The sequence below is a fragment of the Armigeres subalbatus genome, chromosome 3 (assembly GCF_024139115.2).
Source record: "Armigeres subalbatus isolate Guangzhou_Male chromosome 3, GZ_Asu_2, whole genome shotgun sequence".
Lineage (NCBI taxonomy): Eukaryota > Metazoa > Arthropoda > Insecta > Diptera > Culicidae > Armigeres > Armigeres subalbatus.
Window position 1 is genome coordinate 14,163,986 of NC_085141.1, and position 27,317 is coordinate 14,191,302.

Consider the following 27,317-nt stretch of genomic DNA (forward strand, 5'->3'; position numbering starts at 1 on the left):
TGAGATAAATAGAAAGTTTAGAGTTTGGATCGAGATTTGGTGAGCTCTTATCCCATGTGAACTCCGACCGAAATGCCGTGACAGAGCTTTTGGAGCATTAGAAAATATAAAATACTGAAGATGAGTGGTGGAATAATTATATCTAGCATGGAAATTCATTGTTGGAAATATTCTCGACTTCCCTGGGCATAAAAAAGTATCCACGTGTTAACCAATAACATTAGTTTAACACTTTAAGCACCGTTACTTTGGCTGCTTACCCGCGGCAAACTAGATGTTAGTCACACGATTAGGAGCGATATTTTTTACAATCATATACTGTTGAATCAACTAATAAAATGAACACAAAATTAATTTTTGTTTGAGTAAATATTCTTTGCATAGATTTATTACCCAGAAATTGACTACGCCCAACCTCGATTAGCAATATAGGATGTACTAGTTATTAAATATACCCCCATTTAACGATAGTACTTCTTTGTTATAATCTCCCAAGAGACAAAACAAGAAAAGCACGTTTTCCCAATTTTGGAAATAATCAACAGGCTACCACCACATATTTGTTGCTTTCTAATGGATTACACAACTCACCTTGCGAAGGCATTTCTGTGTAGTAGCTTCTCAGGCAATGAAAACTACCAACAGCACTAATGAAAGACTGAAACCTATGAAGTGCCTTTTTTAGTATTGATTGGCGAAAATAATAACAAAAATAAAAATTATGTACGAGGGAAGAGACGTCTTCTAGTGCTTCTAGTAGATAATGAGGAAAAGCATAGAAAGGTGGAACTGGAAGTAATCCCAACAGTACTGCTATATAAGGGATGGTGGTGTTTAAGAGCTCTTAGGAATTCTATGCTTATGAATAACTGGAAAATGTGTAGTTTATGAAAAAAAATACTTATTCTGAATTAGTTTTATTTTACTGCAAACTTATCACTTAACATTCATTTTTTTTCAATTCATTAAAATTTGTATAATGAAAGGCAAATGGCTCACGTCATCTCCGTTCAAATTAAAAGACTAATTCAAGCAACATGCAAGTAGTGATTAAATAATCTATCAGTTTAAAGCAAGGATTGAACTTATCATTTCATTATCATTTAGTATTCAGCCAATAACTCATCCCAGAAGTGGAATTCCGAAAAGTGTTGTATGGCGGACTTCTAGCGCTTTTTTCCCTCTACAACAAAGGTATATTGCTCTATGTTTAAAATTTACAGCGTGAAACGTTAGTATCACTTAATGTACTAAATGATAGTAAGTGTTATTAAAATAGCAATTTAAAGAATGGATTTAATAAAACTCTACTGCCTATAATCGCATATGTGTCCCATATGAATAGGAAACCCAGATGGGACAAATATGCGGTTATAGGCAGTCTATTACCTCTGTTGTTTAATGGCTGTGGCAATCGATTATAAACACATGGCAGTTAAAAACAACAACAACTATAAGCTTTGAGGCGGTAATATCTCTGCGGAAGATCAAATACCAACAAAGAAGAACAAGAAGATTTCTATACAATCGTTATTTGGTACACACAAGAACCCCGCAATCTCCTATATTGGAAAATTGGCTGATTGGTCACCCAGGCTCTTACAAGGTATGTCTGTTGCATGGCCATATAGTGAAAAATTAAATTAGCAGTAGCCATCACGCATTACTAATTTTCCTACGTTGCCGAGAGCATACCGGGCAGTTCATTTCCATCGTATGCCGTGACCAGCTGCAACCGTCACCGACTAGCTGATTAATTTAATTTTGAAATTTCGTTCCATTTTTTTGAGAAAATTTATTTTCGTTCTCTCAAGTAACAGTTTTCTAGTTTTGTACCAATAAGAAAAGTGTAAAAGATGGCTCCAAAAGATGATCCTGAGGTGGCTGCGCTGAAAAAGGAAATCAATGACTTAATTGGAAAAATGAAGGTGCAGTTGGTGAAGTTTTTCAGTTTATGATTCAGATCAAGGACTGATTAAATTAGTTCTTGATAGCTTAATATCTCTTTAAAAAACACGACTAACGATTAATGATCATAGCGATTCAAAAGATAGGCACCTTGATTTATGCTACGTCAACATAAAAAGTTTTTATCTTCTAAAGGGTGGATTTTTTTAAGTGATTGAATATGAGACTTAGCAATGTTATGTCGAGAGTGTAACCGAGGAATTCGTATTAAGTGTAGTGTATTGTGTGAGATTTGCAAAAGTCATTTAAATGGCCATGAAGGGGTAGCGTAATGGACCATTGGTCACTGAGCGAGAAACAAAAGTGGTGGAGCTCAACTCGGAAACTATTTTCGGGAGCTTACTTGGGAATTCTTACACTAGAGATTCACGCGGAATGGATTACTGGCTGATGCAGTGTATCCGATTTGATTTTCAGTACACCGATATCGGTTTATACACGATCGCGAGAATCTCTAAATTCGCGTGAAAAACGACTTCAACGATTGTAAAACCAGCATAAACATAGTCATGTATTTAGCGACCTACGTAAAAGAAATTGCGTGAAAAGTTATATGTCCTTCTCGAAAGAATTCTACAAAAAAATCACTATTTTCGCATTTTTCTGACACCATTGACTGATATACCGTGTCGTCGGAGCCGATCTTTGCCGTGAAATCGTTCATGTATACCCTGATGTCACCTATCGGATAACAAAGGATTATCTTGAGATTCCTAACCCGTATTCTGAACCTTTGATGAGCGCTGCCTGTGCCTGTGCCCTAAGTAGGAAACCAATTACTCGTCGCCTGTTAGTGTCGTTGCTTCGAATACTGGAATATCACAATTTGTGAGCTAACGTTATAGAACATGTCCCGTAACACGGTAGATCACTTTGACGTAGTGTGCTACGATGTAAGATCTACCAAACAGAGCCCTAGCCTAATCCATTTCTCGAGCAGGGCCCATCCTAGGCTGAACTGATCGCTGGAAAAAAAACGAGTTAGAGGTTTTAGAGCGTACTAACTCTTCAAGAACTGTTAGTGAGAGGAACACACGCAAATTCTTGTTACTGAACGAATTCTTTAGCTAGAAATGGTTTAGTAGATAGAGCTAAATCCCGCACACTCAGTTTTTATTTCTGCAGCTCGGCAAAATCCACACAGCCGTGAGCCCAGCAAAATAAAAAAAAACTGATTTCAGCAATTTTGACAGATATCTCAGCGAAAAACATATTTGCTGGGGCTCGGCTGTGCGAATCTCGGTAAAAGTTGAACAAATTGCTGAGATCCCGGTAAAAAAATTAAGTTTGCGGGTTTGTATCTTTACTGGTGATATTCTACCAGCAAGACAAGGATGTGGCTAGGGCTCCGATGCATGGCCAAATAACAATATTACTGTTCTGTTTTCTCAAGAAAGGATTAGGCGTGCCTTCAATGGGATTGCTCTCTGTCAAGAGTCTAAATAGCGGGACCTTGTTATTATGCCGTTAATAACAAAAAACCGTTGCAGTTAAATCAATTCGCGAACCTTCTCTGTTGGTTTTGATACTGATTAGTGATTTGCGTATTGAACGATATTTCCATTTGCTTACTAAACGATGTGTGGCTAGCACTATGGATAAACTATGCCCAGGGAGTCGAGAATGTTTCCCACCCGAAAAAAATCCTAGACCGGAACGAGAGTCGAACTCACCATCTCCGGATTGGCAATCCTATCCCTTTTTTCGTAAGGCTAACTGGAGGCTATTCGTTCGCTTCAAAAACAAACTTTTTATAGGAGGCTCTAGTCTTATACATGTCAATCTAGCTCGACGAACTGAGATGATGTTTGTCTGTGCGTGTGTATGTGTGTGTGTGTTTTTTTCTTCCTAAGCAATGAAGGGGGAATCTGCTCAACAGACATTCCGGGTTGGACGTCCAGGAAGTGCGGGGTAAGGGACCACCTCCATCAGCAAACAGAGATGCATCTGAACACGAAAACGCGTGTTCGTGTTCAAAACGTTCTGAACACTGCACACTGTTCAAGAGCACTGACCTAACTTAGCAACTTGTATCCTAGGAAAACAAATTCAAAGGACGGCATGCTACACATTTTTCGGCTAGTAATGGAACACGTGGGCATCCAACATGACTACGTCCCCGACCTGCAAAACCGTTTCCATTGTTGCCAAGCTCATCGTCCCTTCTGTATAACCAGAAAGTAATGCTTCAAAGGGATGCCAGGTTAACCGGCGCCGCGAAAGCGACGATACCATGTTGTTCTTTGCGCGGCCACTTGTTCGATAAAAGGATCGAGTTCAACCACAGGGCATCGGTATGACCCATGAAGCCGACTCCGAGCCCTTATTTGCGTCTGAACTAGCCATTCCTGGAGTCCACGCGCCACCTTCTGTGTAGCTCCGAGACGATTTGGACCATATCCGATAAAACGGCGTTCCAGCCAACTTCATCTTTACACATCCTCCGGACTAGGTTGTCCGGGGTAGTGCCCAGACCACATGTGGCAAGCATGTGGTCACGCATTGTGCGAAAACGTGGGCACACGAACAACACGTGTTCCGCCGTTTCCTCTAAACCTGCGCACACCGGACACTCGGGCGAGACCTATGTGTCCATCTACCCTTAGTGGAACTGTCCCACGCACGCTGCCATTTGACTATTGAGGCCAACCTGACAGTCCTACGGATGCCTCTCGTGTCGCGCATTTCGAAACACTATGTTTTCACCGATAACGATATCAATAGGCAGGCATCATACCGGTGATGACGCAAAGTTCATCGTGCGACACGGTACAATACGCGCTCGCAACTCTTCGGCACATGAGCCTATACGTACTTTCTTACTTCGTTCTGTAGCAGTTGATACGCAGGGCCGTGCCCCAAGCTGGCCCCCCATACCTCAGTATGGACAGAGCGACACTAGCCAGAAGCTTGCGCTTGCTGGCAGTTGCCTGCCCTTAACACCGCTTGTTGCTCCAACTTTCGGTTGTTAACAACAACCACCTCAGTCTTGTGGTGAGCCAGTTCTAACTTCCTGGAACTCATCCACTCCTCCACAATTGCGATCGAGTGGGCTGCAGTCAACTCCACCTCTTCGATCGATTCGCCGTAGACCTCCAGCGTAATATCGTCAGTGAAGCCGACGATTACCACGCCCACCGGGAACTTCAACCTCAAGACACTGTCGTACATGACGTTCCATAACACCGGACCCAGTATGGAACCTTTCGGAACCCCTGAGGTTATGTCAACGTACTTTCGCCCCGTCTCCGTGTCGTATACCAGTACTCGATTCTGGACGTAGCTTCCGAGAATCTTATACAGGTACTCGGGAATTCCAAGACGCATGAGCGCATCTGCAATAGATGCCCAACTGGCCTTGTTGAATGCATTCCTCACGTCGAGAGTTATTTTTGCACAATAGCGAACTCCCCTCCTCTTACGCTGGATAGCTATCTTCGCGGATTTGGTAACCGACAAGATAGCGTCTACGGTCGACTTACCCTATCGGAAGCCAAACTAGTTACTCGATAGACCATCCGCACTCTCCGTGCGTATCAACAACCTGTTGAAAATGGTCTTCTCGAGCACCTTCCGGCCGTATCAAGCAGGTCTATATGCCGACGGATCTCCCGGTGGTTTTCCCGCCTTTGTCAATAGGACCAAGCTCTGCCTTTTCATGCTTTAGGTCCTGGTGCCATACCTACATTAAGGGACTGTGAAATCCCCGCAAGTTCCGCCACAGTTACTCATCCCTCGTCGGTCACTCAGGCCCCTAGCAGTTCCACAAAGTGAGGCCAGGGACTTGTGCTCCCCAAAGTGAGCCCCGCGATGATCATCTCCAGCATCTCTAGAGTCCTCTCTGTAGGGGTCATCGCCCCACATGTCTTGGCCATTACGACCCTATAGGCGTTACCCGATGGATGCGCGTTGGCACTTTTATACAGGCCCTCGAAGCAGGCTTTTTGCTTGATCTAATCTCAGTCTTCAGAGCGGCACTAGCAGCCACGAACGCCACCCGTCGTTCGACATGCTCCTCTTTTGTGCGTGCTCGCTGCATCCGCCTCCGTGCCCGTAGGCAGGCGCGGCGCAGGTTCGCAATTGCTTGAGTCCACCAGTAAGGCGGTGGCCTCCCATTCCTAGGGTGGACTTTCCTAGGCATGATGACATCGCATGCACATATTTGTGTGTATATGTGTGTGTGTAAGTATGTTCGCAACAAAATCACTTATTTTCAGGTGCTTATTCTTAATTGAATTCTGTCCCATTGAATATTATACAGATCGCACTTTGGACTCAAAAGGCACTATTACCACTAGGTGGATTATTCAGGTTTTTTTATTTATTTTCAATGTATTCCAGGAAGAACAAAAGAAGGCGGCCGATTGTACACTCCAGGAAAAATGTTCGGATATGGGCGATGTGCCTAAAGTGCGCATCAGCACGAAAAAGTTCCTCAAAGGTCATATCAACAAGGTCAACTCGGTGCACTACGCTGGCGATTCGCGGCACTGCGTGACCGGATCCCTGGATGGCAAGCTTATCATCTGGGACACCTGGACGGGTAACAAGGTTCAGGTAATTCCCCTCCGCTCGGCGTGGGTTATGAGTGTGGCCTATGCTGAGTCAGGAAATTTCGTCGCCTGTGGTGGTATGGACAATATGTGTACAGTGTACGACCTGAACAACCGGGACGCTCAAGGAAACGCCAAAATCGTTCGAGAGTTAGCTGGGTACGAAGGATTTCTGAGCTCTTGCCGCTTTCTGGACGATACCCACGTGCTCACTGGATCCGGTGATATGAAGATGTTAGTATGAATTTAGCCTTTTGATAATTGAACTGCGGTTGCTCAACAATGATGATACGTTTTTCCAGTTGCGTATGGGATCTGCAAGTGGGCAAAAAGACTTCCGAATTCGATGCCCATGCTGGTGACGTTGTATCAATTTCTCTCAGTCCAGACAAAAATACCTACGTAACTGGATCGGTCGATAGAACCTGCAAGCTGTGGGATGTGCGAGAATCGTCTCCGAAACAGACATTTTTCGGGCATGATGCTGATGTTAACAGTGTTTCGGTAAGTGTCGCGAATGGTTTGTATGAATGTAATTTAAAATCTATAGATTTCGCTGAACAATTTGCTTTCAGTATCATCCAAGTGGTTTCGGATTTGCTACTGGATCAGAAGATAAGACAGCTCGGTTGTTCGATTTTCGATCTGATCAACAGATTGGACACTACGAACCACCGAATAAAAGCAGTGGTTTTACATCATGTGGTAAGATTAATTTTTAATGTTTGTATTTGTATGTTTTACGTTTCTGGCAATATGCACAGCGGAACAAATATAAATGGTTTTGTTTGTCTAAGATCTTGATCGATTATGCCTTTCTGAAATAAGAAGGCTATCAAGTCATTAAATTTAAACGTTTACTCAAATTTACACTAAAGTCTTATCTTTGTCACCTGACGATTCAATACTTTAACTAATTCACCAAAATTTAATGTTGAATGCTAAAATCTTCGACTTCGAGCGTTGAACACTGCATGTAATCTTTATTAAATATTATACATTAAGCAAACATTTCTGCTGCTGCATATTTCGCGATTTCGCCTATAAGTACATATTTTCTAAATTACCTTTTTCTCTTCGAAGCATTATCACTTAGCGGAAGATACATACTGTGCGGCTCGGATGACAACAACGTTCACATTTGGGATACTATGAAGGGACAGCATAACGGTAGGATGAGCACCGAAATCAAATGTTGACCAATTTAATTTTCTTAATCTACATTATCAGGCACCTTAAGTGGTCACGAAAACCGCGTTACATCGATCTGCATGGCCCCGAATGGGATGGCCTTGGCATCATGTAGCTGGGATCAACATGTTCGTATTTGGGTGTAAATATTTCAAGGCAGTCGGAATAATATGTCATCCAATACTTATTATTGATATGTATTTTTGGATACTCTTTGGTCTCGGAAACATTTTCCAAATCAAACGAAAAGAAATAAACCATCATATTCTTAATCATAACATTAACGGCTATATTATCACTAAAACACAGTCCATTGGTCCACCAACTGAAAGCCATCAGTCAAACGCAATCGAGAAATCCGTCTTGAAACTTCTCCGGTCGATCGAGTACATATTATCCGCCGTACATTCGTACACTCCGGCATCCATCTGGGTGGCTGGATCTATTTCAATCTTGGATTTCACCTTGTCCTTTCCGATGTACCACTCGTGCACCTAAGCAAATTCGAATAGAATGATGCCGGTAATTTCAAATAATAGTCATAATCATTCCATTGTACGACATTGTTCCAAATGGCAAAAACCTACATGCAAATAGAGGTGACTGAAAATTTCCACACCATCTTTAAACCACGTGATTGTGGGCCGTGGGGTACCCCGAGCTACACAAAGAAACGCTATTTTGTGACCTAATACGTATTCATAATCGAAGTGAGAGGCCAGTGTTATTTTCGCTCCCTGGAATATAAAATATTCTGTTAATGTGTCATGGTTGAAAGTAGCTTAACTAGCTAGAGTCAGCTCTAAATATCTGAAATGTTGGTACAAAAAGTAGGTCGAATAATCACATAAACATATTGTCGATTCTAATCAAGATCAAAAACCGAGCACTAATTGCTCTAAGATAAAAGATTGTTATATGCGGGAAATTTTTTACATACATTTGTTTCCAGGGAATTGGAATAGTCTTTTTTTAGGTATTCAGTTGGAGCTACATGGTAGCTTGGTTTGGCAAGGCTGAACCCGCCCCGCCCTTACGTTCCCCTTACTAGGACACATACCGACAATGGACTAGCCTATGATGGCCACTTGAACATCGTGTGCAGTAGTTAGATCTTATGCCGGAGCAGTTTTTTTTAATTTGCAGTTTCCCATTGATAGCGTTTGAATCATATTCCCAATTCCCATCAAACAAAAGAAGCTCAGAAAGATCGTTATAAAATTTTATTAGGTCAATTCAATACCAATTCTTAAAAACGACCCATCCGCTTCTGCAGGCAAAAATTCTAAAATTCAAATATTCAAACGTCGATCGGACGAATCCAACAGCAGTTCCACGTCTTAACAGCATCGGAATCGCCTCCAAACAAGATTCATCAGGTAATGAGTTTCCAAACATTAAATGAGCTTCAATTTGGAATTTGGTTTCATCAGTACCCGCTAAGCTGCGGAGGACGACGGAGGTCCTTCGTAGCTTAGTATGGAAAGCACCTGTCTAACGTACTGGTTTCGTGGGATCAAACCCCACCGAAGGAAGTGGTTACCCTCCAATACATTTTTGAACTAAATCTCTCACATGTTGTGCATATGCATAAAGAGGGTTTTTTATTAAATATAAGAAAGTATACAATTCCCGATTCATGAAAATGACAAGTTAATAACTTTTGAAGCAGTTCTCCAGCCGTACAGGGATCATATGTCATCCATTAAGACACTGTTGAACTGGCTCAAAAGGCATTATATTTACAATTAGGCACCAATATTTCAAAAGGGCGAAACTGCTTTTGTAAACAAGAACTTCTCACGTCGCTAGTGGGCTAATTTATGCCCATCCACGCAATCCAACGCCATTTAATGAAAGAAGAAGATTTGTTGCTTCCATGAGGAGTGTGGGATTGCATGGGTGGCCCAACATCAACGTGAAATGCTCTTGTTTACATATGCAGTTTCGCCCTTATGAAATGTTGGCGCTGAATTTTGATGGATATTCTCTCCCATTATCTCATTCTTAATCATGTACATTGATCTGTACGATGTCATTTTTGTCTTCATGCTCAGAAAGTATGGAGTATGCGTTCGTTGAATTACTTTGTTTGCCCAAGTTATTGGTTCATGAAGAACGGTTTATGTTCTGAGTCAATACTATCAAACTTAATGAAAGTTATGTCTAGTAAAAAGTGAAAACTGTTCGGGCAATAAGTCTATTTCAGGAACTAAGTAATGAATGGATGATTAGGGAACAACACATTTACGAAGCCAACGACATTTTTTTTTGTTATCCGAGATTTCAGCAAATACAATGAAGTTCCAATTTCTTCCAAAAAACATTCCAAATCTTACCCAAATGCAATCCAAAACTAAGCGGTGTTAAACTTCATTACTAATAAGATTTGTGCCTTAGCAAACCTTTCTCAGCTTCCAACTGCACGTATTCATGCAGAGGAAGCAAATTGCGTTCAAAGCCTTAGTTGGAGTGCTTCGCATCGCTCCTGTTGTAGCAATCGACGCTAGACGTTGGAGTTTTGCCAGCTTCCTTTGTGCGTTTGCCTTTTTTGTTTTCGGCCACCACACTAGCGAAGCATACGTAACTTTTGGACGGATCACTGCTGTGTAAATCCATATGACTGTAGTGTCGAGATTGAGATCTAACAGGGTATAATATAACAGACTAATTAAGAATGTTCTTTAGGTGTGTAAGCGAGAATGAATAAAGAGAATGGGTCAGTTGAAGACAGACAAGCAAGCAAGTGAGACGCGTGTTTTATTATCGAGTTGAATCCGATACTACAATTTGGCGACGCGGTAAAACAAGTATCGTTGAGCCGGTTAGAAGTGCGAGATTTCGAAGAGTAGCGTTTTTTTCTGTTGAGTGAAATTTCTTTTCTTACAATCTGGCGAAGGTGAGTGATTTTCAGATAGAAAATGGATATAGCCGTTCTGATGCCATCACATATATAAAAAAATGGCGGAATGAGAAAAAAGTGAAATGGTTGTGGAAGGATGATTTTAGTAGTGGTGGAAATAGCTATTATATTCTATTATTACAAAATTGTTGTGTTAGAGCCAGAGAGGCAAAATGTATCAAGTGCCTCGAAAAAAAGTTTTTTTTTTGCGAAATGAAATCACCGTTCTCGGGCATTATTTAGAAATTGGTGTATGTTTATAAATGGAAGTGAAGTTACCACGAATACTATTGGACTGGGAAACGGAAATGCTCTTAGACATGTGAATCATCATCATGTGAAAGGAAATAGAGGGAAATATTTATTAACTTTGCTGCAGAGTCGAATGGATTGGTATTGGTGAGTAAAGTACAAGAAACGAGAGAGTGAGTTGTATTGCTGACAAGACATGACAAGACCGTGAAGAGGAGAGTGATAGCAAAATAGCAGCATGATGACAGCTATTATGAGACGGAGTACTTGTAAATTATGTAACATAACGGATATCTGTGGTAATTAACCGAAGAAGAAAGCGTCGTTATTACATGGGATACAGAGGCAACGGTGTGCCTAAATGATGTGTGCAGTTTGGAATTTAGCAACTGTGTGCCTGTAGTAGTTTTGCAACTGGGTGCAATAAAATAGGAAATATGTGTGCAGTTTATAATTTGGCAACTGTGTGCCTGTAGTAGTTTTGCAACTGGGTGCAAGGAAAAAGAAATGGCAACTGTGTGCCAAGAAGAAAATGATGAAAGCTATATGCTCGTATGCGTCTTATCACTTTATTGGTGTGGTTTTGCAACTGGTCGCAAAGAGAAAATGATCTGCAGAGGCGGCAACTGTGTGCCGGGGATTTATGTATTTATTATACGTGGATGATAGTGGTGTTTGTAAATAAGTTCTGCAACGAGGTTCTGTGCGAGGTTAAGTTGTAAATTATGTACATACACGAGTATGAGACTGCCATAACTAACGTAATGAATTTATTTATGAGAACAGAAATGGCAAATAATTGAATGAATGATTAACCGACAAGCTACGAAATTTCCCTGCTGAAATCACTGAACAACAGCACCAAGGTAAGCTAATTTTTGTTATTTTTACATACGGGAACAAAACTGCGAAGAATGTTACATTTATGACATGATGCCACGGTAGCTAAAAACGAACAGGTTATGTGTTTTTATAGTATAGGTTATATTCATATGCCACTCCGGCCTTAGTCTGAGGGTAAATAAATAAATTATATTCATATGACGATTTGAAATCATCCATCCACATCATTCACTATTCTTTCATATTTTATTGTGAAGAATTTGTTATTATTTGAATGTTTATTATTAAATCATACAGGATGGATTCAATTCGTCGTATACGTCCATTTGAAATCTCAGCTGATAGATCTCGGTTGCCAACAGAATGGCTCAAGTGGAAAAGAGAACTACAAAGATATTTTGATGCATGTGGCGTAACTTCACAGTGGGAAAAACGATCGCAGTTGTTGCATTTGGCGGGGTCGGAAATCCAGGAAATTTTCGATCATCTCCCCGGGGTTGATCAAATTCCGCATGTAGTTGCTGACCCACCTTATTACGATGTAGCTATTCGAAAACTGGACGAGCATTTCGAGCCCATGAGAAGACGGAATTACGAGCGCCACTTGTTTCGGCAGATTGCTCAGAAGGAAGAAGAGAGATTTGCGGACTATGTGTTGAGACTTCGTATTCAAGCTAAGCGATGCGAATTCGATCGGTATGATCCAAGGGAAATTGAAGATCGAATTATTGAACAAGTAGTGGAGACTTGCCGATCAAACGAGCTTCGACGACAGATACTTGCTAAAGATCTGGCGCTAGAGGATATAGTTAGTTTGGGGACTACACTGGCGGATGTTCAGTTGCAAATGAAAGAACTAGATCGAACTCACGCCGATCCCAAGCCGCCTGGTATTGTTAACAAGGTTTTCAAGCGACCTGGTTTGGGAAGACAGAGGCCAAGTCAAATGTCAGGTTATACTCTCAACAGAGCTTGCTTCGCGTGTGGACGTAAAGGTCATTTGAAAGGTGACAACTTCTGCCGTGCGCGAAACGCGAAGTGTCTCAAATGTGGGGAAATAGGCCATTTTATTAACCGTTGCTTGAAGCGCATAAGTCGTTATGAACCGGAAACTGTTCAACCAAAACGGATCAGACAGATTGGAGATAGGGCCGAAAATCAAGACAAGACACAGGCGAATGAAACGATTTTCTATGCTATGGGTAAAAATGTTTTCGATTTTGTTGTGGGCGGTGTTAAGATACCAATGGTAATTGACTCAGGAGCGGATGCCAATGTTATTGAGGAAGCTACGTGGAAGCGTGCCCAAGAAGCGGGCGTAAAGATCACTGATATGTCATCAGAGGTGGATCGGAAATTGGTCGCTTATGCCACAGAGCGGCCCATGAAGATCAAATTCATGTTCTGTGCGATGGTGGAAGCTGGACCTAACTCGGTTAATGCAAAATTCTACGTTGTGAGGGAGGACAACAGAATCTGCTCGGCGACGCTACCGCCAAAGCGCTGAAAGTGTTGAAGATTGGTTTTGATGTGGGCGCAGTGCAAGCTACGGAGCGCAAGGTTTTTCCTAAAATAAAAGGCATTGTTTTGGAGATCCCAATTGATAAAACAGTACAACCGATCCAGCAGGCTTACAGGAGAGCGCCAATCGCTTTGGAAGAACGTATACACGATAAGTTAGAATACTTGCTAGAGTCAGACATCATTGAAAAAGTGGATGGTCCATCGCCTTGGGTTTCACCTGTGGTTCCCATCCTGAAGGCGTCAGGGGATATCAGACTGTGTGTTGATATGCGTCAGGCCAATAAGGCAGTTCTGCGTGAAACGCATCCGCTACCTGTGATGGAAGAGCTGCTTGCGGATGTAGAAGGAACTGTGAAATTTTCAAAATTAGATGTCAAGGATGCGTATCACCAATTGGAGCTTTCAGAAGAGTCCAGAGTGATCACGACTTTCATAACGAAGTATGGATTGTTCAGGTAAACAATTCAAATGGTTATATGAAGAACATGAAGTGAATAAAATGCATTGTTTTTTTTAATTTGTTTTATTTTCTTTAATTTTTTTTCTCGACTAGATACAAAAGATTAATGTTTGGGATAAGTTGTGCACCAGAGCTTTTCCAGAAAGTGATGGACACGATCGTTGCTGGGTTGGATGGTGTAGTAGTCTATTTGGACGATGTTGTTGTTTCAGGGCGCACTCAAGAGGAACATAATAACCGACTAAGTAAACTTTTAGAGAGGTTTGAGGAATACGGCATAGTATTGAATAAGGACAAGTGTCAATTCAATGTTGAAGAACTTGAATTTCTGGGGCACGAGCTATCCAAAGAAGGGATCAAACCAACAGCGAGTCGAGTTTCGGCTGTAAATAATTTTAGGAAGCCAAACAATACGACTGAACTTAGGAGTTTTCTAGGTTTGGTAACATATGTGGGAAGATTTATACCAGATCTAGCGAGTAAAACCGATCCCCTTCGAACACTGTTGAAAAGTGAAAGCAGTTTCAACTGGTCGAAAGTACACCAGCAAGCTTTTGATGAGATAAAGCGTACGGTCAGCGATATAAAGCAATTGGGATTCTTCAATGTAAAGGATAAATCGATCTTAGTTGCGGACGCAAGTCCAACCGGTTTAGGTGCAGTGCTAGTTCAGGAGAATAGTCAAGGCCAGAGAAGAGTAATTGCTTATGCCAGTAAGTCATTGACGGACTTAGAAAAGAAGTACTTTCAAACGGAGAGGGAGGCGTTGGCACTGGTGTGGGCGGTTGATCGCTTTAGACTTTACCTCCAAGGTGCAAGATTCACCCTGATTACGGATTGTAAGCCGCTGAAATTTTTGTTCAGTCCCAAATCTAAGCCATGTGCTAGGATTGAGCGCTGGGTTTTACGACTTCAATCGTACACTTATGATGTGGTATATCAACCTGGAGCAACCAATGTGGCCGATGTTCTATCAAGATTGTCAGTAACGAGTCCGGAAACCTATGATCCGGATAATGAAGAATATATTCAGATGTTAGCTACATTCTCCGCCCCAGTAGCAATAACTGTACAAGATATTCAACATGAAGCTAAAACTGATGAAGAAATTCGAGACGTTGTCGTGGCATTAGAAACTGGAACATGGTCCGACAGAGCCAAGCCCCTCAAACCATATGCAACTGAGCTGTGTACCGTTAAAAATGTTCTTCTTCGCGGAGAAAGGATTGTAGTGCCGAAGTCTTTGCGTACTAGGGTTATGGAACTAGCTCACGAGGGACATCCAGGGATTGTAGTGATGAAGAGACGTTTAAGACAGAAAGTGTGGTGGACAGGAATGGATGTAGAAACGGAGCGTTTCGTTAAAAGCTGTAAGGAGTGTACCTTGGTTTCGTCTTTCGTGGCCCCTGAACCGTTGGTGAGGACACAGATACCGAATAGACCTTGGGTTGACATTGCGGTGGACTTTATGGGTCCGCTGCCATCTGGCCATAATCTTTTGGTTATTATCGATTACATCAGCAGATTCGTCGAGGTTGTCATAATGAAGGAAATATCAGCCAGGAATACAATTCAAGCTCTGCACAAAACATTCTGCAGATACGGCATTCCGCAATCTGTTAAGACAGATAATGGCCCACAATTGTGAGTGAGTCACTCAAAAGCTTCTGTACTGAATTCGGGATCGAGTTACGGAAAGGTCGAGTGAGCAAATAGATCTCTGAAGAAAAGATTAGCCAAGAATCAACTACAGTTGATTGGAAGTGGGATCTACGCATGTATCTGCTTATGTACAATTCTACTCCACACTCTACCACGGGAGTAGCATCTTTAGCCCTGATGTTCGGTAGAGTGCTTCGGGATAAACTCCCAGCGTTCCCAGTAGAAGTAGTAAGAAAGTCTATCGAAGAAATACAGGATACAGACCGAGAGAAGAAGCAGAAAGGTGTGGAGTATGTCGACAGAATACGTAATGCCACACCTAATTTACTGAAGGAAGGAGATACTGTTGTTGCGAAAAGGATGACGAGGGACAACAAGCTGTCAACGAATTTCAGTCCGGAAGAAATGGTCATACTCAAACGCAATGGAGCAGATGCAACTATCCAATCAAAGGAAACCGGCAAAATATTTCATCGGAATGTTTCGCATCTAAAGCCACTGATACCAAGAAAGGAAGTCATCGTGGATCACATGGTCGGTGAAGGAAGTGATACATTAAGTCCCTGTTCCGAACTAGCAAAGCAGCTCAACAAACCCACTGACAATGCAAATGCAGATTTTGGACCCTCATCGCGTTCTAGACGTGCGCAGAAGAAACCTATGTATCTCAATGATTACCAACTGGGTATAGTTCAGGACTACTGAGAAAGTGGGGGAATGTAGTGTCGAGATTGAGATCTAACAGGGTATAATATAACAGACTAATTAAGAATGTTCTTTAGGTGTGTAAGCGAGAATGAATAAAGAGAATGGGTCAGTTGAAGACAGACAAGCAAGCAAGTGAGACGCGTGTTTTATTATCGAGTTGAATCCGATACTACAATGACCATTTTAGGTTCCAATCCCCACTTTCTTCCGATAGTCCTGGAACATAGCCATAAAGCACTGGTTGCCTTCCCAATCACGGTCCCTATATGAGCATTCCAGTTCAGTTTGGCATTCAAAACTACTCCTGAATATTTTACTTGTTCACTAAACTGAAGTTTCCTTCTTCTAGTGAAAGGGACAATTACAACTTCAGACGGGTTTATGTTAAGACCTTCCTGAAAACACCAGTTACTGGTATACTTTAGGGCTTGTTCCACTCTTTCGGTGACGATAGCGTCAAATTTTCCTCTCAATATGATGACAACGTCATCCGCGAAGCCAACTACCTCGAAACCTTTCCTCTCTAAGCTTCTCAGAAGATTGTCTACAACCAGAGACCACAAATATGGCGAAAGGACTCCGCCCTGATGGCATCCTTTTGTTACCCTCAATGTCATAGACGAGCTTCCTAGCTCTGAGGTGATTTTCCTTTATTGGAGCATCGAGTGAATCCAGGTAATGACGCTTATGTCAAAGTTTTTATTTTCCATTGCTCGAGGAATAGGAAGCATTATCAAAAGCACCTTCAATGTCTAATGGAACGTACACACGGTCAAGCAGTTTGACCAACATTGACTCCACCTCTCGTTTATTCCAACATCCATCAAGTTTTACCAACAGCGGCACGAACAATCAATTTATTCGACCAACTATATCTCACACGAACGACCGAAGTGCCAACTTGAGCACCAACCATCAAAAAATATATGGGGTTTGTGCAACTTCAATACAAATGTTCAAACATGTTCGGCGAACCTTGACTCCACTCCCGACAACTCAAACCAAAATCAAAACGTTTTAATTTTTTCCAACCGAGCTGCCAACTGTCAAATAGTTGTTCGAACTACAGTCCTATAAGAAGAGTAACGTCATGTGCCACGTTTGACAGGTCTCCTGCTCGTTTGGAACGCGCATTTGTATGGAACTGACAGACGATTCTGTTCCAATTCTGACACTTGACGACACTGTTATTATAGTCACTGTAGTTCGAACAACTTCACACACGTTCAAACAAAGCAGCAACCGAAGCGTTTTCTTGGGGACGGAGTCAATGTTCGTCAAACTGCTTGACTGGTGTGTACGTTGCATAACGTGCCTTTTTTTAGATTGACATGACGCTTAAAAATTACAAATACATATCCCTCTCAAACATAGGTAACCGTTTTGACGATGTAAAATTTAAGAGCAGAACTTTTGTGCAAAGTGGAGGATTACACTGCTTTCCATATAGCATTAGCATTAGCATTAGCATTGTTACGGTGTAATTCGTAGATTGGACACTAGTGATACTCATGTTTTACTTTTGAGATCCTTATCTAGAATGCTATCATAAATCAAGGAGGGGAGTGGTCCTTGATTCCAGTCTTAAACAAAAATAACAAAAGCATGAGGATTACTACTCCTGGCCACGCCCATCTTCACCGTAACTAGGGAGAGGAAGGAAGTGTTGATGTAGTACTTACTTAACGAGAGGCCACCGACTTAGCGACACCCTCATAAGTACCATGGAGTTGGATAATGAGGAAGGTAATCGTTGGGTCAGGATTTGCCTGTAGCTGGCAATGTAACCGTGGTAGATCTTACCCCGTAACACACCACGCAAAGGTGTCTACCCAGCATTACGGGTCATAACACTGCTTTCCATATAGTCAAACTTTAACTATATATATACGGATGACGCTGTTAGTGAACAAAGTGCTATTTCTTTCGCTGCGATACTTTTCTCCACTTTCGTTACCAACGTATGTAGTGCAGTAACTGTCGACCTACCAGATTGATAAGCAAACTGAAAGTTGGATAGCGGGTGATTAACCATGTACGATGAATTTATAACATCCATCATCACCTAGGGTAAAAATCAGTTTGGGGTAAAACAACACCGAAATTGTTTAGTCGTTTTGCAGGATAACATAAGCAGTAACCCTTCTGAAGGAAATCAGGGAGGAAGGAAAACCATGCTTAGATGAAAATGTGACATAATTAAAGAATTTTCCCTTATCCGTATCATTTAAATCCGTCACCTTGTCTAGTTTGAAGCGGTCGGTCATGACTCGGCTTTATAGATGCCAGTCTTTATGACTCACCGACCCGTTAAGGTAGGTTTAAGTAAGTTTTTCTGATTGATTTGATGTTGATGTACAAATTTTGGCACTTTCATGTACTAATCGGGAAACCTAGTGTTGGTGATGGAGAATTGCGAGAAAGTTTTGATTAGGGCGGAGTACAAGCATTTTTTTCAGTTTTAAAATTAAATTTGAAATATGTATCTCGAAAACAGCAAAAATGCTTTATGATAGCTGATGAATTGCGACGGCAAATATTCACAAAAGTATTGTATCGGCACGGCGACGTTGCCTTACCGCTTTTCCCCGATGCACGCCTGCGTCTTTTTAACGCCGCTTGCACGAAGCGTTGAAAAGGTGCTACGTGGTCATCGGGCCTTATTGTTCTTGAGCTGCCTTTACCTTTGTTAGAATGCGTTCAGCTTAGGTGTATGCGTTCAAGTTCTGATAGAGCTTGCGCGTTTTTGGTGAACAACACATTTCTTCTTCAAAAAAAGACATAGGGTAGAGAACCATTTGGGCAGCACCCCCTATTCCCGTCAGCAACGTTCATTACTCGAGCACATTACAACCGAATTATTTGTTTTTTAGTACATGGTTAGTTTCTGTCGATATCTAGTGATGTACAAACAATCAAGCCATTTGGTTGTAACGCGGTCGAGTTATCACCGTTGCGGACGGGAATAGGGGGTGCTGCCCAAATGGACCCGCTCCCTACTTTCTCCGTTTTCGTCTATGCTGTTATATTAATTCGGCCGAGTTCTTGCTGCAGCAAGTCTACCAGCGCAGCGCTGGGTCCTTCACCTCCAAAATATGCCTGAAATATTGTCCCACGTCGGCGTTGCTCTCCACTACATCGTCAATGGCTGCTTTGACTGTTCTGTTCTTCTGCATTCCTCGAGCTCACCGGCCCTGTTCCGGCAAGGCTGCGCGTCTTCGTCCATTATCGGTGTCGAACATTATTGATGAGGGATAGTTTTGGGCGCAGTTTAACTATCACCAGGTTCAAATCTCGTTGTTTGCAGAGTCTCTACTTCTACCTTTTAAACTAACAAAGTTATTGAAGTTGTTCCATTGTTTTTAAGGCAAACTTAAGTAACTCTTTCCGGCGCAAAATTGCACAGTTGGTTCAGGTGGCATCTGGAAGGACCTCCTTCGTAGCTTAGTAGGGAAAGCACCTGTCATGCGAACTGGGGTCGTGGGATCAAACCCCACCGAAGGGGCGGTTACCCTCCAATACCTTTTCCGAACTAAATCTATCACATGTTGTACATATGCATAATCAAGTTTCAGACATAGTAATTAATTTCCACTCCGGGTGGCTTAATACCCGGTATATAGGCAATTAACTTTGAATGTACTGAACTCGAGTGGCGATCTCTTCGCTTGTGTGGTCGTGTTGGGATCTGACGACCAAACTGGCACAACCTCACACAATCCTACTTCATTGAGCGCCGTTGCTGATGAAGCAAGTGTGTAGGAGCCGGACAATACTAAATACTCATCCTACTTGGTATTTGAGAGAGTTAGTTCTGAAAATGTATTGCGAGAGATCGGCTGGTACCTGGTGCTGGGAATTTGGTTTCATCAGTACCCGCTAAGCTGCGGTGGACGACGGAGGTCCTTCGTAGCTTAGTAGGGAAAGCACCTGTCATGCGAACTGGGGTCGTGGGATCAAACCCCACCGAAGGGGCGGTTACCCTCCAATACCTTTTCCGAACTAAATCTATCACATGTTGTACATATGCATAATCAAGTTTCAGACATAGTAATTAATTTCCACTCCGGGTGGCTTAATACCCGGCATATAGGCAATTAACTTTGAATGTATTGTTCTACACAGCTGTGCAGTAACCAACACGAAAGGAGCGAAAACAAAGCGAGAATCACTATTTTTCTGTGGGGGCTGCCTATCCTATTTTGTTTTTTCGCACTTGTATACATAGTTTGATACATTTGTTACCATGGCTTGTTATGATTCGGAACAGTTTTTGCATCTCTTTTATCGTTGTTCGTTATCTATTGAGAGCCATTTCTGCAAACCCTGGGTAGGGTATGTAAGGTATATTCCATTCAGAAGGAGTGGCCAATGTATTGAAGTTTGAACGCTCGATTTTTTGTTCAAAATTTAATAACTTTTTTTTTAATTAAAGGGTTTGGTTTATTTGGTTTTTAGGCATGAAAAGATGCGATGCATCTTTAGAAAGGAAAAGTTAAGTTATTAATCCTCCTAGAAGTGGGCTGAAATTTTTAAAGTAAATTAGTATTGACAGGTATTGATAGCGCCATTTTTTAATTGCTGATTGAGAGAAACTTTAAGGTGCTCGTGTACGAGTTATATTATGTGCCGTCCAGACTACGAGCTATATCTTTTATACTACGTTTTGACAGTGAATTGAACAACTCAATTAAATCCAATTGGCTTTCCAAAAGTTGAACATGTTTAGTAGACCTGTTCACCATTTTCAAAAGTATTCCAGATTCAAAGTGCCACCCCTCTATTTCAACGAGTATCTTAAATGGAGTCTCTGACCAATTTTCAGCCAAATCCATGAAGATTTGGAGGTGCATCAAACGAGATTTGTGATTTTTAGACTTTTCGTAGAAATGTCGTCTCAATGCATCAATTTAACTCCACATAATAAAAGGATTAGTCGTTGATAGCTTCTTTAGACTATTATCTACCACTTTGTCATTGATACTAGGATGTTTAGATGGCTTATTCTATGACTTTTTATTAGATTTAGCTGAAAAAAATGCCTGAAAACCAAAAAAATAATTTCAGGTGCTTCTGGGGGTAGTATAAATTTTCAATTTTCCTTTCATTTCCTTCGAGTGTTGCGGAAGTTTTGTCCATACATCACTTTATTCTGAAAAATAAGCTTCGCCATGTAATAATGCAGTTTTCATGAAATACTCAACATTTGAATAGGGTAGTCAAGCAAGACCATTCCCCCCATGCTAAAACAAAGTTGACCATGATTTATGAGCAATGTCATCCAGTATTTTCGACCCACTGGTATGGATCTAGAGTGGGCTATGTGGTAGTGTCAGGGCCTGCAGATCAACAGGTCCACGGTTCGAGGCGCCTAGCAGTTGAAAATATTTTATTTATCAAGCCATGTATCTAATTCCATTTTGTCGATAATCTGTCGCGGTCGGAAACATACTTTAAATTGAACGTGATAAAAAAATCTTATAAAGTTGAAAAAACATCTTGATTTACTAGTTATCCTCTCCTTAGTTATTGTACCACACTCATGGCACAAACAAAACCTGATCAATCCCTCCCATTAACAAACCATTACTCCACAATTGATGACTGCAATGATGGACATGAACTTATTATAATCTCAATCAGTGAAAGTTGTTTGAGTTGTCAGTGGCATGAGTGATGCAATAACTAGGAGGAGGGTATAGAATCAATCACATTCAAATGTAGTTAACGACCCCAAAAGGTCATTGAAAACATGGCATTTTCCATAAGACTTGACAAGAAAAAATCTTTATCTACTCGGCGCCTCGAACCGTGGACCTGTTGATCTGCAGGCCCTGACACTACCACATAGCCCACTCTAGATCCATACCAGTGGGTCGAAAATACTGGATGACATTGCTCATAAATCATGGTCAACTTTGTTTTAGCATGGGGGGAATGGTCTTGCTTGACTACCCTATTCAAATGTTGAGTATTTCATGAAAACTGCATTATTACATGGCGAAGCTTATTTTTCAGAATAAAGTGATGTATGGACGAAACTTCCGCAACACTCGAAGGAAATGAAAGGAAAAATTGAATTGGGCACATATTGAAAATTTATACTACCCCCAGAAGCACCTAAAATTATTTTTCTGGTTTTCAGGCATTTTTTTCAGCTAAATCTAATAAAAAGTCATAGAATAAGCCCTCTAAACATCCTAGTATCAATGACAAAGTGGTAGATAATAGTCTAAAGAAGCTATCAACGACTAATCCTTTTATTATGTGGAGTTAAATTGATGCATTGAGACGACATTTCTACGAAAAAGTCTAAAAAATCACAAATCTCGTTTGATGCACCTCCAAATCTTCATGGATTTGGCTGAAAATTGGTCAGGAGACTCCATTTAAGATACTCATTGAAATAGAGGGGTGGCACTTTGAATCTGGAATACTTTTGAAAATGGTGAACAGGTCTAATGTTTAGCTTTCTCTTCGTTCAAGTGAGTTGAAATGAAGGCGTTTAGACGTTCAATTGCAGCGACTTGTTCAATTCACTTGCCTTGTCTAAACTTAATATTAAGGGTATCTGATGGTTATCAATGTTCGTAGATGGAAATAATGCATATAACAACTCATATCAAAATTCGCTGTATGAAATTATATAGCCTGGTAGTCTGGACGGCAAAACATTCTAATATCGACTTCCATAGCCTTTTCTGTATATTCAATTGTCGCTGTTATCACGCGTTCAAATCTGCGTACTAGAAAAAATAATATGTTGAACAAAAGTGCGAAAAATCCAGAAGTAAAGAGCTGACTTAGAATTAAAGGATAAAACATACGTTATTGTTGTTATAGTACTGGTCAGACTCTGGGTCCCGGTACTTTCCTGTAATTGGCAGACCAATTTGCATCTGAAAATAAACATGAAAGTAGAATTAGTCAATCTTAGCATAAACCGGTAGTATCTGGATACATGAACTAAATAGCAGTCAAAAGCTCATCCAATTCTTTTGTGTACACAATACAAAAAAGTGCCAATCGTCAAGGCTACCCTGAGGCAATTTTTCACTTAGAGTGTTCACTCCGATGGCGATGGCTAACCAGTACACATACTTTCAAAATTGCATTCCTTACTTTTTGATTCAAATGGTATGTGAAAAATGCTTTAACATATTTTGTTCCAATGATTTTCGCCAACAAAGAGCTAATATATTTTATTCGCATACGTGTGATACACAAAACAGATAGAAAGCGTCTTTGCCGTGGAATGTGATTCATCCATGATTTTGGAACACTAGCGAACCTACTGGTGAAAGGCAAGATTTACTGAACAGCAAGCACGAAACAGACCATCAGCGCATGCTTTGGTGTCGCTTTCTTACGCTTTGCATATACGAGCATATTCGTCGATTGTTAATATTGTTGACACCAATCAAATCTAAATCATCGACGCCTGAAGCACGAGCTTACACGCATGCGATTCCGCAGGAAGTGCATCGTGATTGAGATTTTTAGATATTAGAGATATTACGCATAGTAGTTAGGTAAATAACAAATTTACAAAATAATCACTGCCGGGAATTTTTTTTCAAATTGTCGTTTTATTTGAGTTCAACTTGAAATTTGAAACGACTCATACTCTCTCCATTCAGCATATTTCGTCAATCTGACAATCCCAATCTGACTCCCAAAGGCAAATATCAAATTAGATATTTCAAAATTCTTCTACTAAATTAGTAAAACACAAATAATCAAATCTTAGCATGTAAAAATATTGTTAACCAAATCAGAAAAACAAACAGTAATTTATTGGAAAAAAATCCCTTGTAGTCATCCTTCTCCATCTACTATTTGCACGCTCACATTTTCTAACTCACTTACCCTGGATTTAGTGCGTCCTCGAGCACGACCACGTCGAGCATTCGTGTCTTCAACTAGCATGATCAAAATCATCACACACAGCACTATCCACACTTTCAGTTGAAATTTCATTCTGCCTTTGGCTGTTTTTTCGCACGCTTCTAACGAAATCCTGATATCCTACGAAAAAATAAAAAATGGAATATGTGGTAAGATGCGCTGTTGCAGGCTGAATGAAAAAAAAACTTCGGATGGAACATTTCTAACTTCCCAATGGCATAGAATATTTGTGTTAGCCATATTACACGCTTAGAAACCATACACCAATATGATGACTAAGAAACCACGCAGTTGATAACTATAGAAGTGCCTAATGAATGGGAATGGGAAAATTTTAAATCTAAGCACCCAGCCTTGATAGCTGCTGATGAAAATGAAAGCGAAAGTTTCAAAACGTGAATCATCTCTTGTCAATTAAATTGAATGGGATAGTACTACCAATTCGTCTTATGACAGGTGAAGACATTCCAAGACAAAAGTTAAAAATAATTTACTATTTCAACGTTAATCTGCTAAAGTTTCATGCAATCAAGTGATTCTGTTCATATATGGAACCAAGCATCCTCGATATAGCTCGCATTTCAGAAACATCAACCTTCGAAAAAAAAATAAGCAAGAGATAACAGACAACTATTTAAGATTTGCTGTGTCGCGCTTTTGACTGAAAATTAAATACCTATAATAATTAGGAAGGTGTCATCAAAAACGCGATTCGAAACAAGGAGGCTGCCAGTTTTGGATTTTGAGAACTTTCTCCTTAAAAAGATAAGAGATGTTTAATGATGTTATCGATCATTTATTAATTCCGATCATTTACCATTCCAGAAGCTGAATTTAAAAAAGTGTTGTATGGTGGACTTCTAGTGCGAAAGTTTTTCTATAACTCTGCCTAACGGTTCGTTGATAGAATTCCACTAAATAGTAACGGAGTTATAGCGCTAGTTGCAGCAACTAAAACTGACATTTTGCTGACATTTAGTCTAAGTTACTGAAACAATAGCTATAACTCCGTTACTAGTGGGATTCAAACAACGAACCATTAGACAGAGTTGTGCTTGAGCTTGAGCTTGATTGACTGCCAGTAGTTGCTACTCCATTATGACCAGATCAGCTGTTCTTGCACAGAGAACCAACAGATGTTTTCTTGGGACTAGCACACATCTTCAATGTACAAGTACTGGTGATCTCATTTGTTAAGTCATACTGGCGTCTACCACGTCAGAATGCAAGTCAATGTAGGAAAGGGGGAGGAAATGATGATGCAATCACTCTTCCACTGCAAGCCGAATATACCTCTGCACCTGCCACGAGTTCATACGGTTAGGTTCGAGAGGTATAAGTCCGTTCTTGGTTAACGAGCTACCAATGTTATAGGATAGTAGAAAGCAGCTCATGAAACTTCTAATTGGATGTAGGAAATAAGCTTTCAGTTTCCAATTCTAGCAGCTACTGCAAGAATAGTCAAGTTAAATGTACAGGATAGTAATGGAAATGGTATGGAAGTCCATTTCCGGTTCTAGCGATAGCGATAGATAATGGTACGGACCTGGGATTGAACCCACAACCTCCTGCGTATGAGGCAGAAGCAGTAGCAATATGACTACCAAGCTCGTTTACAACGAACCATTAGACAGAGTTGTAGAAAAACCTTCGCACTAGAAGTCTACCATACTTCACATTTTGAAATTCAGCTTCTGGAATGAGTTATTGACAAACTACTAAATGATTGAACGCAATTTATTAAATGATCGATAACATCCTTGGAAATCGTAAAGTTCGCAACTTTCAAAAAATTTAAAACCGGACCTCATTGTAGATCGCCTCATTGTAGGTCCTGAACCAAAAATCCAAACCACCATGAAATTCCGTACGGTAACTGCATTAATAATGTATAATCAATTAAACACATCATTCATATTTTCAGCTAAAGACTTGAATCAGGTTCCATTTTTATATTGAGAAACTACACAAACCAAAGTGCACGACCAACTACTCCACTACAGCTTAAAGTATTTCCTTTCAACAACGGTAAATCACAACCGACAAGACGTAACAGCCACACACCTCAGCCAACCGTCGTGATCAACTGCTCGAATGAAACTACGATGTCTGTGAACCGAGACTGGGAGTAGAGCACGACGTCAAGAATCGATCCATGATCTCCCAATGTTATCTACCTCAAGCATCTAGAAGCTCACCTCATAAATTGAATCAGAACGATCGCCTTTCATACCATTATCCAATTGACGGTAATCAGATGCGCGAATTGTCACAGTGAAATCGACCACAACCGGGTGTCGTACAGCACTTAATCAAAGCTAAACTGATATGAGACGTAAAAATCGTGGCTTTTGGAATGTATCTGTTCGAATATAATGATTTTTCCTTAAACTTTCTTAGATCTGGACAGCAAATCATAACTTGGTTGTCTAGCAAAGGACGAGATCCAAAGGATTACCACTTTTGATGATGCTACAGAGGAACAGCAGGGTTCTGAAGCATAAGCCAGCTAAAAATATTCGCTACAAGTTTTGAGTAAAGAGATTACAAGGCAAGCATCAATAGTTTTGTTATAATAGATGGTTATCGGCTGTTACTGCCTCAGTATAGAAATCGCATACACTCATCTTTAATGTTAGGGGGCTACGAAATGGTGACGGTGAGGCGCAATCTGGGAAGGAGCGTCAAACATAGCTCTGCTCTGATCTTAACTCAAAGCTCCAATACTCACGCTTCCACGGGTCTTTCGATGACAACTGACCGCCAGCTAAGGGTTGCGTACTTAGCTGGTAGTATAGCCTGGGCGCTGCTGTCCTTCTGACATCAGCTAGAGTGAGAGGATGCGACATGGGGGCTTGCCTCGGATGTGGTGAGGTTTGACAGTGGGAACTTCTATAAAAAAAAGTATCCACATACCACAAGCAGGCCCTATCAAAGCAACCGTGTGCCGTTTAAAATGCACTAGCCTAGCCCTGAGGTGTTGGGTGGGACTTTAAACAAATTTGACCCGACTGATTGAGGGTCTGATCATCAAGGAGGTGCGGCTCCAACAGCGTCTGTTCTGGCATCCAGCGGCTGAGTACGAAATGCTTTTCCCCGGAAGCTCTATCTAAGATAGCAGCCTCATCCCGGTGAATAGGGACTTCAGGTCAACAACCTACTACTCTTTGTTGGGTCGAGAAACCAACAAAGAAAGATCGAGAACTGATATAACGGCGACGACTTTTGGCATAAAACAAAGGACACGAATTGAAACATGGAATGTTTTACCGTTAGCTCAGTAAGGTATGCTAGCACAACTCGCCAGCGAGACACTGCGCATGAAGCTCAGAATCCTGGGACTGAG

The 27,317-nt window shown here is 41.0% G+C and overlaps 2 protein-coding genes across 4 annotated transcripts; one reads left to right on the forward strand and one right to left on the reverse strand.

Annotated features, from left to right (window-relative positions):
• The first annotated feature begins 1,682 nt into the window (after positions 1–1,682).
• On the forward strand, positions 1,683–7,990 carry LOC134226903 (guanine nucleotide-binding protein subunit beta-2). The gene is made up of 6 exons (XM_062708010.1): positions 1,683–1,928; positions 6,310–6,755; positions 6,824–7,025; positions 7,097–7,226; positions 7,605–7,691; positions 7,752–7,990. The coding sequence occupies exons 1-6, from the start codon at positions 1,857–1,859 to the stop codon at positions 7,856–7,858; spliced, it is 1,044 nt and encodes a 347-aa protein (XP_062563994.1). The 5' UTR covers positions 1,683–1,856; the 3' UTR covers positions 7,859–7,990.
• Positions 7,897–26,136, reverse strand: LOC134226905 (immunoglobulin domain-containing protein oig-4-like). Of its 3 annotated transcripts, XM_062708013.1 has the most exons (6): positions 25,945–26,044; positions 24,648–24,727; positions 23,933–24,091; positions 22,891–22,962; positions 8,300–8,449; positions 7,897–8,206 (listed from the first exon to the last, which is right to left on the reverse strand). In XM_062708013.1, exons 3-6 carry the CDS (start codon positions 24,041–24,043, stop codon positions 8,048–8,050), a joined length of 492 nt encoding a protein of 163 aa, XP_062563997.1. In that variant the 5' UTR covers positions 24,044–24,091; positions 24,648–24,727; positions 25,945–26,044; the 3' UTR covers positions 7,897–8,047. The 3 variants fall into 3 exon arrangements, with proteins under 3 accessions (XP_062563997.1, XP_062563996.1, XP_062563995.1); XM_062708012.1 differs by lacking the exon at positions 24,648–24,727 and having other exon boundaries at positions 26,036–26,136; XM_062708011.1 differs by lacking the exon at positions 24,648–24,727 and having other exon boundaries at positions 25,945–26,072.
• Between the last annotated feature and the right edge of the window lie 1,181 nt (positions 26,137–27,317).

Bases quoted from the DNA above. Each gene is read 5' to 3' on its own strand.
- LOC134226905 (XM_062708012.1), bottom strand. From the start codon at position 24,043: ATGAAATTTCAACTGAAAGTGTGGATAGTGCTGTGTGTGATGATTTTG. The intron at 22,963-23,932 runs GTAAGTGAGTTA...GTTTATTTTCAG, and splicing joins GAGGACGCACTAAATCCAGG to ATGCAAATTGGTCTGCCAAT. The intron at 8,207-8,299 runs GTAGGTTTTTGC...GAATTTGCTTAG, and splicing joins TCAGTCACCTCTATTTGCAT to GTGCACGAGTGGTACATCGG.
- LOC134226903 (XM_062708010.1), top strand. From the start codon at position 1,857: ATGGCTCCAAAAGATGATCCTGAGGTGGCTGCGCTGAAAAAGGAAATC. The intron at 7,227-7,604 runs GTAAGATTAATT...TTCTCTTCGAAG, and splicing joins CAGTGGTTTTACATCATGTG to CATTATCACTTAGCGGAAGA. The intron at 7,692-7,751 runs GTAGGATGAGCA...CTACATTATCAG, and splicing joins TATGAAGGGACAGCATAACG to GCACCTTAAGTGGTCACGAA.